Source organism: Empidonax traillii, unplaced genomic scaffold, assembly GCF_003031625.1.
Source record: "Empidonax traillii isolate 1590-97213 ecotype Southwest subspecies unplaced genomic scaffold, ASM303162v1 scaffold1273:size490713, whole genome shotgun sequence".
NCBI classification, from domain to species: Eukaryota; Metazoa; Chordata; class Aves; order Passeriformes; family Tyrannidae; genus Empidonax; species Empidonax traillii.
This window is the reverse complement of record NW_020956466.1, coordinates 380,032-393,075: the sequence shown is the minus strand read 5'-3', so window position 1 is coordinate 393,075 and position 13,044 is coordinate 380,032. Positions and strand designations below refer to the sequence as shown.

Here is a 13,044-nt window from a genome sequence, read left to right as displayed (position 1 = left end):
GAGATGTTTTTGCTCTGACACAGGGCCCTGCCAGAGCTTTTTACACTCCAGCCTGTCCCCATAAGACTCATGAGAGGAACCAAGGGCTGTGTTTTTCCTGTCATCTTTCTCAGCTGTGGCCATCTCATGCTCTCTCACATTTGGCAGAACAAACTCAGCTTGTTACAAAGGCACAGGATGGAAAACTGAACCTAATAGTTGATGTTTGGCACCAAAAACTGGGACTTGACTCCAGAAGGATCCCATAATGACAAAAGGTACCATCAGCCCTACCTAGAATAGAGCACAGTAATCACAGCAAAGAAAACTCCTGACTGATCAATCAGAAGATAATTCAGGTTGCTCTCCCAAGGAAATACACTCATTTTCTGAAGTGCCTTGGCCAAAAATGCTGCATGTAATCACTAAAGTGAGCACTTGTAATTAAAACCCTGCAGGGATCATGAAGCCTTGACACTGTTACTTGCTAACATGACATACCTTATTCATTCTGTTGTTTTGTTTTGGTTTTTTTTTGTGGCAAAACCAACTAAAAGCAAGCTGGCGATGAGAGATCAGCCAACCACCTGGCATGACCATACAAAAGAGCAGCCCACTCTTCTGCTCATTTTTTGTTACATCACGTTAACCAGATTACAAGAACTAACAAGCAAATATTTACCCAAATATAAACTAACGAGGATAGATCAGACTAATTAAAAACTCCTCCTCAGAATATTCAGGGTGAAGTTTTGTCAAATGTAATAAAACCACCAGACCCAGCTTAACACAGATGATTTCAAGGTTACGTGCTGTATTTTTGTGTTGGTTCCAAAACCCCTGTTGAGAGATTTTATAACATTTTGCCCAACAGAATCCCAGTAGTTTTAAGTTTTTCAAGATCTATTTTTTTCCTGTTTGTGGTACATCCCTTTAGCAACTGCCTCCAGATGCGTCAAGACTCTGCCATATAAAAAGACATTTGGCTTTAAATAGTTTTGTTTGGTGGTGCAGTGGATAGACTGGAAGCAGAGTAATCCCACACACAGGTCGTGGGAGATTTGGGTCCCAATTCCAATCCCTGCATTCCCTTGGCCAGGCAGGGGCAAAGCAGATTTTCAAATCTGGGCGCTCAAATCATTACCTGAGGTCCAGAATGAGGCATCTCCTATAGCAGCAATAGTTGGACTGAGCCCCTCTGTCCATCTCTGGCCTTCCACGCAGATAATGGGCAGGAAAGGAACCCAATGCACTCAGCTGGCCTCCAAATAATTGTCCTTGGCTGGCTGTTTCCAAACAAACATAGACTGTTTCCCTGCTGTTCTGCACTCTGGGGGCTTCTGCACTGGGGCACCTGGAGGGAATCAGCACTGCCTGATGCTTTAGCTACATAACTTACAGTTATCCATGTGCCTACTCATAAATTCTCCCCTGTGCCCTTCTACAGGGTGTCAACAGGTTTTTTTAGGGGGAGAAGCCCAGCTCCCAGGTTGCTTTTCCACAGAGTTTCTCCAGACAGACAACAATCACTGCAGGTGACTCCCAGCCAGGTGCCCTCTGCCTGGACTGTTCCTCCAGTGCTATCCCAGTGGGATGAACACCCCCACACGTCCCTGTGCTGGGCTCACTGCAGGATCCCTGCTGCCATGCCCTAGGAATGACACCCTGGAAGGCTTCAACACAGCCCTGGTGTTATTGCAGGTGCTCTGAGTGGCAGAAATCACACCTGAGGGCTGCTGAAGCAACAGTGAAATTCGTCTGGGAAAAGCAATGGATTCCCCCTCACTTCAGAGCTTTAAGAATAGCCTTGAAATGGCTCAGGAATCGTTTGGGGCCGAGTGGTCTTTTCCTGAGAAAGGAGCTGGGCTAGAAGATCCATCCATCCATCCATCCATCCATCCATCCATCCATCCATCCATCCATCCATTTCCTATAATTTAATGAATTTATGCTAATCTGGCATGAGCTCATTTCATGGAAATGTCCTGTGGTGCCTCTTGTTTGGATGATGTCCAATAAACCCAGCCAGAGCTTTTGTGTCTCCATCCATCTCTTTGGTGGAGTTTTTAATCAATGTAAGGTTCCCATGAACCAGGGTCAATGGGGGACATGTGGCAGATGGAATAGTTCATCCCAGTTGCTCTTGCTCCAGGTTGATCTGATGTTCTGAGCCATAAATAATTATTTGAAAGCAATCGGCATTCCTTTTTCACTGTCAATTTTGCCACTTTCACCATAACTCAGGAAACTTCTGGAGATACAAGGAACTGCCACAACAATCAAAGTGATTAAATGTTCTATCTTTCAGCCTCCTACTTTCAAATCACCTTTCCTATCAGGTCCCCCTGTGTAAAACCACATTAAAGTTGTTTTTTTTTTTTTTCTGGGATTGTGTCTCGTGGTAGATTTTTAGTGAGTATTTTCTGATGTCTAAGCAGGGGCTGAGCTTGCTCTGCAACATTCCTTCTGTGAGGTAGAGTATAGAACTTTCCTTTACTCCTTTACATATCTCTCCATTTTTACAGGAATTTGGTATATTGAGAACTTTTATAATTTTCTCAAATGTGATTGAAGTTGATGATGGGTTGCACCAAAACCAGGGTGACCAGCAAGTCAAGAGAGGGGAATCTCTCCCTCTGCCCCCTCAGGGGAGACCCCCCTGCAGAGCTGTCCCAGCCCTGGCAACAACAGCACAAGGACGTGGAGCTGCTGCAGAGTCCAGAGGAGGCCCCGGAGATGCTGCCAGGGCTGGAGCCCCTCTGCTCTGGAGCCAGGCTGGGAGAGCTGGGGGGGTTCCCCTGGAGAAGAGAAGGCTCCAGGGAGAGCTGAGAGCCCCTGGCAGGGCCTAAAGGGGCTCCAGGAGAGCTGGAAATGGACTGGGGACAAGGACATGGAGTGACAGGACAAAGGGAAATGATTTTAAACTGCCAGAGGGCAGGATTAAATTAGATATTAGGAAGAAATTCTTCTCTGTGAGGCTGGTGTGGCCCTGGCACAGGTTGCTCAGAGAAGCTGTGGCTGCCTCTGGATCCCTGGAAGTGTCCAAGGCCAGGTTGGATGGGGCTTGGAACAATCTGGGACAGTGGAAGGTGTCCCTGCCCATGGCAGGAATTTGGAACTGGATGGTGTTTAAGGTCCCTTCCAACCCAAACCATTCTATGATTCTATCATGAAAGAGCTCATCAAAATGAGCTCTTGAAACTTGAAAACTTCCATGCTCTTAGGCACAGAGTGATGACATAAGCCCTTTTTTTTCTTTTTTTTCTACAGGAAACCATGCTAAATACTCTTATATCAGAGTAGAGTTAATTCTCCATGTCTACCAGAACAGACTTGGTCTCATCTGAAATCCGACCAGAGAAGGTCTCTAACTCCACTCCTGAGATGCCCCATTTGGTGACCCCCGTTGCCTCTGCATGCTCCCCAGCTGAAGAGTGGATGGGGATCAGGGCTCCATCCCTCCTCCTGTTCCTAATTAATTCCCCCTGGATCAGGCTTCAGATAGCACGTGACTATCCATCTGTAGGTGTTGTGTAGGGGGTTCTGGTTCCTTGACCACCTTGCAAAGGTGTCCCCACTGCAAGGGCAAAGCCAGCACCCAACTTTTAGCAGTTTTCCATTAGCAGAGGAGCCAGTGAAGACTCTCTAGAATCATGGAATTGTTAAATTTGAAAAAGCCCTCCAGGGATCATCAAGTCCAACAGTTCCCCCAGCACTGCCAAGGCCACCACTAAACCATGTCCCCAGGTGCCACATCCACACAGCTTTTAAATCCCTCCAGGGATGGGGATTCCAGCACTGCCCTGGGCAGCCTGTTCCAATGCTCCATCTGACCTGGCTGTGAACACTTCCAGGGATGGGGCATCCACAACATCTCTGGGCAGCCTCTGCCACTTACTCACCAACCTCTGAGTGAAGAATTTCTTCCTAACATTCAACCTTGCTGTCAGTTTAAATACATTACCACTTGTCCTATCACTATCTACCCATACAGAAAGTTGCTCTGCCTCCTTTTTGTAAGTGGAAGATGCTCTCATGTCTCCCTGGAGCTTTCCCTTCTCCAGGGGAACCCCCCCAGCTCTCCCAGCCTGGCTCCAGAGCACAGGGGCTCCAGCCCTTGGATCATCTTCGTGGTCTGACACAACCAAAGGGAGATGAATCCTGTCCTATAAACCAGCCTTAAACTCCCTGCCCACACCTCTGAAAAGTCCCCAGTTATGCTCTGTTGACAGGTGTTTGCCAAGGGAAGAGGAATCCTGCCTCAAACCCCACCACCACCACCCAGGATCCCGAGACAGAGCAGTTTTTAGAGCCCCACTGCACACCCACAAAAGACACCACTCTCACACGGGGAATTAGGATTTCATCTTGGGTCGAACAACCCGCTGCTTGAAGAGTCTCATTACCCACAAAACTGTTAATTTTGTTTAAACTCCTGGTGATGGCATCCCATGTGTCACACACCCAAGAGCGGGCTAAATTATTCAGCTGATAAATAGACCCACAGAGGTGTTGGGGGGGTTTGAGCTGATTTAAAGAAAGATCGCCGCAGGTTGCTCAAGCACGGAGAAACAGCTGAGAGCACTTAACACACACACACACACAGAGATTGTGTTATTCAAAATTGCTGGGTTTTTTTTCAGCCCTGATGTGATAAATACTGCTCCCGTGCAACTAATGTGGAAACTATTCTGCAGAGGGCTGCAAAGATCCGTGCAGACTCACTGACACCGACCACGGAGCCAGCGCGGAAGTTTCTGAGCGCTCGGGGAATGCTAAGGAGGGCTGAGACGAGTCTCTTTTCACTTGGCAAATTTTCTTATCCCTAAAAAGTATAATCAGGTGACAGCGAACAGCGCGAGCCGAGGACGGCTCCTTGCGATTTCGTGTCGAAGAGGAGAAAAAAAAGTCAAAACATTTGGATACTTTTGGAAGAAAATAGATCCCTCATTCACTTCATTTTAAGGCAACAGCTCGCTTTGAAATGTCTCTGAGCACTCATTTTTTAATAAACTCCCATTTACTCAAATTGAAACAGCACATTTCACTTCAGTGGAAAGTTATTCAGTTTCTCACGAGAATTTTGATTTTCACTTAAAATGTGTATAAATGCACTTTCCACTTGGTCCCAAATTATTTCACCTATTTTTGTCTAACAGACAAATAAAACCCATTCTACTTCACCATTTACAACCTTCTTTCCAAGGAGAATTGGCTCCAGCATGTTTCAAGTTGTGAATTTACGGTGGACTTTGCTGATTTCTGTGAGTTTCAGACCCATCTCCTGAGCTGTAAAACACAAGATTAGAAGTTTCTGTTCTCCTCCCAGATAGCCCTGAATGATACTGAGATTTGAACAGGAAAACTGCAATTAATAAAGGGTGGGGAAACGAGAAGCAGAATATTTTGTAGTCATAAAATAAATGAAGTTTTGCTGTGTTTATGTTATGCACATAATACAGCAGGAAGTAAAGATCAAAGCCCTGTTTATAAAGGACTTGGCAAGTTGGGTGCTCGGAGGGTTCATGGGAGGTACTTCAGGAATGAAGTTTGGATTTTTAGCTGGTGGAAATCACCCTGTCTCCTTCGACTTCTGCACAGGGGTAGTTTGATGAACACCAGCAGAAGAGCTGGCTCAAGGGTTTCAAGGGAGAACAGATACGGCAAAGCAAAATATTTTTTTATTTCTACTGAGAAGTATATTTGCCTGATTGTTTGTTCTCTATTTCCGAGTACTGGGAGTAACTCAGAGGAACGGGATCCCAGTTCCCAGCTTCATTAGCTGCAAGGTTGACAGGGGCTTGGAACTAGATGATCTTTAATGTCCCTTCCAAGCCAAACCATTCTGTGATTCTGTGATTTTAAAGTCTCAAGGTGTAAATGAGGTTTGGAGGTGGTTCTTGCTAGTTCTGGCTAAGGAGGGGAGTATCAGACTGGGGCTGCCCAGAGAGCTCAACCTTTGGGTACTGGCATCTACCTGAACCCCATAACTCCCAAACTATTTATCTGCTGGATACAACCCCCTCCCATGTACCTGTTCAATGAAAGAGGCATGGTCTGACAAGGTAATTAATCTCAGGTCTTGCAGAGGGAGCAGCTCAGTGCAGCCCTACACTCCCTGCCTAAGTTTTACCACGAACTGCAATGCTCACACAGGATGAAAACTCCCCACAGCAGCGATTTCACCCCCGTGGAGAGCTGGGATAAACTCCCCAAATACACACCCTCACCCAGACAGAGAAACTGGAGCAAAGAAGTACGAGACAGCAGCATGGTGACAGCAGACATGCACAGCCCTGATCCACCACTCCAGGGGCACCTCAGCTCCCAAGACACCATCAGTCCTGGTGATCTATTCCACTGGAGGGTGTCTCACAGCCCTGGGCTCCAGCTGTCCCAGGGGGACAGCCCCGGTGCTGGAGGGAGCTCAAAACCTCAGCAGGTGGTCCCGCGGTCACGATGCTGTTTCCACTGACTTGAGAAGGAAGCCTCGGGCAAGAGGATTTGAAAAACCCTGAGAAAAAAGTGCAGAACCAGCTGTAATGTTTCCCTGGCCACAGGGTTGGTGGGACACAAGTCCCCAGTGGGCTGTGGGACACGTGGGTCCCTGCTGGCAGATGGAGTGACAGACCTCTCTGCTTTGCTGAGCTCTGTGCAAAAGGCTGCTGCTGACATCCAAAAGATATTTTAAACCTCTACTTCCTCCCCTCCGGGTTTAGTTACAGCATTCCAGAGGGCTCATCAGGTCCCCCGAGCTGGGTGCTCGTTCAGTGAGGTGGTGAGGAAGAGCACCGGCATCCCTGCACTGGTGCTGGAAGGGGATGTTGCTTTGGACATCACAATGTCCCCAGCACGTTCTGTGCCTGCTCAGCCTCTTCTGCATGCAGGGGGCTGCGTCCTTTTCACAAACAACTTGCCAGAACTTTAGAGCACAACTTGTCAGACAACCCTAAAGGAGCACCCAGTGTCCTGGGAAATCACACAGGATCTTCTCCCACCACCTTTAGACAATACCTGGTCCTGCTCCAGGTCCCTGCACAGCAACGACATCCTGCAAAGTCAGTAAGACTCATGCTCTGACACTCCCTGGGGAGATCAAACCTCACTCATCTCCAACAGAGGTGGGAGCCCTGGACCCACGGGGGAGACATCCAATTACCTTTCCCAAACTGGGAGGAAGGGAGGACAGCAAAACTCTTTGGAGACCACTGTGCCATAATGACAGCCTGTTTGAAACAGAGCTGCTTCCTCCACAGCCTGAACTTCATTATTTAAAATGCTGAATGAATTAATTAAAACAATTAGTATGCCACTATTTTATTCATTTGCTATTTACTTTGACTGTGAGTTCGGTTAATAAATATTGAATAAGTGTTAATTAATTGAATAAATTCATTGCTGGCTTATTCACTTATCAGTTACCTATCCCTCACCTCCGTGTGTGAGTTGTGTCCTGGAAGTTTGTCCCAAGGAGCAGGTCCCCAGGGCTCCAGTCACAGGGCTGGGAGGGGGGACGGGGTCACTTACCAAAAGGCAGGATGAAGAAAAAAGGGAACCAGCAGAGGATGAAAACACCCACGACGATGGCGAGAGTCTTGGCTGCTTTTTTCTCGCGGGAGAACTTGAGGAGCCGCACGGAGAGGGAGCTCCTGAAGTTGTGCCCCTTGCTCCGGGTGCTGGAGAGGGGCTCCTCCAGGACGCTGCGGCAGTGGATGCGCAGAACCACCTCCATGGATTTATTCCTCTCCTTCTTGACCCCCGCCTCCAAGCTCCGGGTGGTCCGCCTGGCCACCACGTAGATCCTGAAGTACATCACCAGGATGACCATGAGGGGCAAGTAGAAGGAGAAGAGGGAGGAGAACAGGGCATAGCCTGGCTCCTCCGTGATGCTGCAGATGCTCTCGTCCTGCGGCGGCGGCTCCTTCCACCCCAGCAGGGGCCCGATGGAGATGACCATGGAGGAGAGCCAGACCACCACGAGGATGACCCCCGCCTTCCTCTCGGTCATGATCGTGGGGTACTTGAGGGAGTACTTGACGCCGATGTACCTGTCCACGGAGATGATGCACAGGCTCATGATGGAGGCAGAGCAGCACAGCACGTCCACCGCCGCCCAGATGTTGCAGAAGATGCGCCCGAACACCCAGAAGCCCAGCACCTCCAGGGTGGCCGAGAAGGGCAGCACGGTGGTGCTGAGCAGCAGGTCGGCGATGGCCAGGTTGACGATGAAGTAGTTGGTGACCGTCTGCAGGTGCCGGTTGCAAGCCACCGACAGGATGACCAGAATGTTCCCCACGATGGCCGAGAGGATGAACACGGCCAGGAAGACCCCGACGCCCACCGCCTGCACGTCCAAGGCGAAAGTCAGCGTGGTGCCGTTGCCGTCGGGGCCCTCCTCACCCTGCAGCCCCCAGGACCGGTTGGCACCGCTCTGGCTGCCCTGTCCCGTCCGGTTCCCACTCAAGCTGCCATTGCTCAGCTCGGGGAAAGTCATTGTAGAGAAAGTCCGGGCTCCATGGAGGGCGAGGAGAAAGCGGTGCCGAGGCGCAGCTCCCCCGGCATGATCCCCGGCCGGCAGCCCCCGCCTAGACCCGCTCCGCACCCCGCTCCCCCGGCTGGGATGGAGGGATGGAGGGAGGGATGGAGAGAGGGAGGAGAGAGGGATGGAGAGAGAGATGAGAGAGAGGGGGATAAGAGAGAGAGAGGGATGAGAGAGAGGGGGATAAGAGAGAGATAGAGGGATGAGAGAGGGCTTCACGCCGTGCGGCCGCGCTGCCCCCCGCCCCGCCGCGGGCTCTCCCCGCCGCTCAGCCCGGGGGGGCAGCGCGGTCGGAGCCCCCCCGCCGCCCTCTCATGCTCCGGGGGCTGCGCTGGGCTCGGGCGGCAGCGCCGGCGGCTCCGCTCCCTGCTCGGACCGGGAGCGGCGGGAGGGGCGGGACGGGACCGGGGCGGGGGCGGGCGGGAGCCCCGCGCGTCAGGTGCTGCCGGGGGAGGAGGAGGAGGAGGAGGAAGGGAAAGAGGAGGAGGAGGAGGCGGCGGGGGCGGCAGCAGCGCTGCTGTGCAGGACTGGGCGAGCACGGGGCAGGACGAGCCGGGAGCAGAGCCAGGGCGGAGAGGGGAGATGATGGAGGGAGCGGGGGTGGTTTCAGACACGCACGGGGCAGGGAGGGAACCCACTCGCGGAGGGGTCGCGCAGCGGTGGGTGCAGACCCCCGGGGTGGGTGGGGGTACCCGGGTGCAGCCGTCCCGGCCGTCACCGCCGGGCGGCAGCAGAGCAAAGGGTTTACCCGGCGGGTCCGTGTGTCCCCCCGCCGGGTCCGTGTGTCCCCCCGGCGAGGGGGTCCTGCGGCTGGCGGGGAGCTGCGCCTTCCCGCCGGAGACCTCCCAGGCTGCACCTTCCCCCCTGGAGACCGCCCGTGCCGTGGCCCCCGGCACAGGTGTCCCACCGAGAGGATGCTCTGACAGTCCGGCGTGCCCCCCTAAGCCCCAGAGTCCCAGCAGGCAGATGCCCTGCCAGGCATGTCCCCTCTAGCCCTAGAATCCCACCAGGAGGATGTCCTGCATGACTGGCATAACTCTCCTCCTCCCCTCTCCGTCCCCGACCCCGAGTCCCAGCATCCCACCTGGAGGATGCATCCCACCAGGAGGAGGAGGATGCCCTGCACAGCTAACAGGACCCCCAGGCCCAGCATCCCACTAGAAGGATGCCCTGTGCAGCTGGCATGTCCCCCCAGCACCCACCAGGGGAGATGCCCTTCCTATCTGGCACATCTCCCCAATCCCAGCATCCCACCAGGAGGATGTCCTGCCAGGCTGGCAGGTTTCCTTTCTTGCCCCACATCCAGGGCTTCCAGCAAACATCTTAGCCAAAACATCTTAGCTAAACACTGGTCCTGACACCCCAGCCCAGGCATCCTGCTGGGGGTGCAGGCATGGGCTGCCCCTCACTAACTCCTTCCCAAAGCAGAGGGGACAGGCAGGGACGGTGTGTGATCATCAGCTCTGTGCCTCTGACTTAACCCTGCAGCAAGACTTGGACACAGCAGCCTGTGGCTACAACACGTATTTCTGACCAATTTAAACGGGGCTGGGTTTTTTTCCCACCGATAAAAGCAGATCCTGTTTACACTGGTTTCCTCCCCGTGACCTGCCTCCATACATTGCAATGGGGACTGACCCCAGCGTGGAGCAGGGGCTCTCCCTCAGCTTCTTTCTGCTGTACACAGGAAATATTTCCTTGGAGTGTGTTTATCCACGATTTTTCAACTTTTCTTTCTTAAAAAAAAAAAAAAAAAGTTATTTTAAAGGGCAGTCCAAGTGGACAGTGGGGTGATTTAACTGCTGCTGTCAGAGCATGGGAGATCTGTGGATACACTGGGTATGAGAGCGGACAAAAAAATATTACAGCATATTTATTCCTTTATTTTTCTTGACAATAATTTCAGGAAATGACACATTTTCGATCTTCCTTATTTCTCTCATGCACTCTCTTCTTCCTTAAGATTTCATCCTCCTTCCTTGAGCTGGGTTTTCGACCCTGCTGGGAACAAGCAAACTGGAAAATACAAGGAAACAGGAACAAATACTGCACCAGGACAACGTTCATAGGGATGGTTTTGCTTAAAATAACGCACCCCACAAACCGCTTTTTGAATGTGAATTAAAAAAAAAAATAAAATAAAATAAAAAAAAAGAAGCTCAAACACTTATCACTTGAGTCCAAATTACTCATTTTCCCCATGTTTTGGTGACAACATGTCAACCACCAAAATGAAGGATCGTTTTTCACCCGGGTGCTAAACTCAGCATGGGATGATCTCAACCCATGGAATTCTGTAGCCATATCTTTGCAGCAACACAGATCGTTGTCTAGATAAATATATCTCGTCTAATCTACCCAGTGACATCCAGAGATAAAGAAAACATGTGCCTTTCTCCAGAGCTAAGGCTGGGCTGAAGCTTCTCACGTACGGCAGGATTTGAACCACGTAGGGTTGGGATGGGTGTTTAAATCAGGGCCATTATGGTTAATTTAAACTAATGAGGAACAGGTTTACACTGATGCACTTAAACCCAAATAAAAGTGTTGGGGGTGGGTCTTTGTGGAGGAACTGAAGGGTCTGAAGTAAAAAAAGCACACAGAGGTCTCTGAGTGCCTAGGACCTTGACAATCTGCTGGGCTTGAGGTGGAAAGAGATACAGCTCCTTCCCTCTTGATGTTTTACATTTCTTTCCTCCCTCTTTTTTTACACTTTATCCTTTTGGGACAGAGTTTATCCTAGGACTTAGGCAGATCAACATTTGCATGCACTCCAGGGTTTATAACAAGGAGAGGGGTTCCCTCTGTGTGTCTCTGCCCGCGGCAAGGGGTTGGAACTGGATGATCTTCAAGGTCCCTTCCAATCCAAACCATTCCACGATTCTGTGATTCTTCCCTTGCTCTGCAAAGGAAGATTGGCCATAGTGCATCTTCCTGCAGCATTTCCCAGGGCCAGAGGTGGGCAAAATGGATCCTGCTCACAGTCCATGCAGAACAGTGGCAAAATGATAATATTTAGGTGTTTATAAAGGTGGGTTTGCCTTGCCTTGGTCAGAACATCCAAAAATCCTCTGGGAAGCCAGGATCAGTCTACACTGCTTGTCCTTCTGAGGTCAAGTCCAGCTCTGCTGGCTCCTGTGTCCTGCTGACCCCAGGTCTTCAAGCACATCGAAAAACAGGCTAAAAGTGATTGCAAGGGATGACTCAAACCTGTCCTGCTGTATCTTTTGTTCCCAAACATGGAACTCCTCAGAAACTGGGGATCAGGTCAGTAACTGGGAGAGGCAGTGGGCAGAACCTGGACTGGACATTGCTACAGAGCATTAGAATTATGTGGGATTGTGATTTTAATTGTGAGTGAGGGGTGGGTGGAGTGTGTGAAAATTGCCCACCTTTCTTGAATTGTGGTGATATTCTTTTTCAACCTGAATGATTCTACAATGTTATTTTTGACTTTGCTGGGGTGAGTTATTTTTGTTGCTGTAAGTGAGGTTTGTGAAGGTTGTGTGATGATGGATGCATGTTTTGATGGTGGTTTTGTATTGTGGCAATTTTATTTGAAATCTAGGAAAAGTCAGGCTACACTCTGAGTGTTCATGTCTTAATCAGTGAGGCAAAAAGAATAAGGAAATAGCTTATTTTGACTGAGTGATAAAGGGGGGGGGAGGGGAAGAAAATTCAAGCATCCTCTTATGGTATCTACCTGAAATTACCCAGCCATGTATTACCTTCCTGCTCCCCCAAACCATCCCAGCCACTATCACATCAATGCCATAGCTCCATGTACTGTTTCTCCCAGTTTTCTCCTTTTCATGTGAATGTGGCTGCTTTGGGTATGGTTTGGTTTTGAACTGTTTGCTCCCCTCCTGCAGCTCTGTCCCCAAAACAGATGGGACAAGGACAGTGGGGATCTGGTCCAAGCCCCTTTCCTGCAAATGGATTTCTCTGTTCCAAAACCACCTTTCATGGTGGCTTTCCCCTCCTGCAGTGGAATCCCTGCCCTCTTGGTTAGATCTTGTATGGTCTAGTCTAAACTTTCTTTGCTTGTTGCCAGCTGATGCAGAGATCAATTTATTACCTTCCTCATACAGGTTTTAATTTGATTTTGGGAGCAACTGAATAGAAAAAAACCCCCAAAATATTTGGAAAAAGAATCCCAGAATCCCAGATTTGTTTGATTGGGAAGGGACTTTAAAGACCATCTTATTCTACCTCCTGCCATGGGCAGGGACACCTTCCACTGTCCCAGGTTGCTCCAAGCCCCATCCAAACTGGCCTTGGACACTTCCAAGGATCCAGGGGCAGCCACAGCTTCTCTGGACAACCTGTGCCAGGGCCTGCCCACCCTCACAGGGAAGAACTTCTTCCCATTATTCCATCTAACCCTGCCCTCTGGCAGTGGGAAGCCATCTCTCCTCATCCTGTCCCTCCATGTCCTTGTCCCCAGTCCCTCTCCAGCTCTCCTGGAGCCCCTTTAGGCCCTGCCAGGGGCTCTCAGCTCTCCCTGGAGCTTTTTCTTCTCCAGG

General features: G+C 50.4%; 1 protein-coding gene across 1 annotated transcript in view; it reads right to left on the bottom strand.

The window, feature by feature from the left end:
- ADRA1D (adrenoceptor alpha 1D) overlaps positions 1–8,831 on the bottom strand; it is a 41,898-nt gene extending 33,067 nt beyond the window's left edge. The window contains exon 1 of the mRNA XM_027906298.1: positions 7,507–8,831. Within this exon, the coding sequence (XP_027762099.1) occupies positions 7,507–8,473 (967 nt within the window). The 5' untranslated portion in view covers positions 8,474–8,831. The remainder of the gene's footprint in view (positions 1–7,506) is intronic.
- Between the last annotated feature and the right edge of the window lie 4,213 nt (positions 8,832–13,044).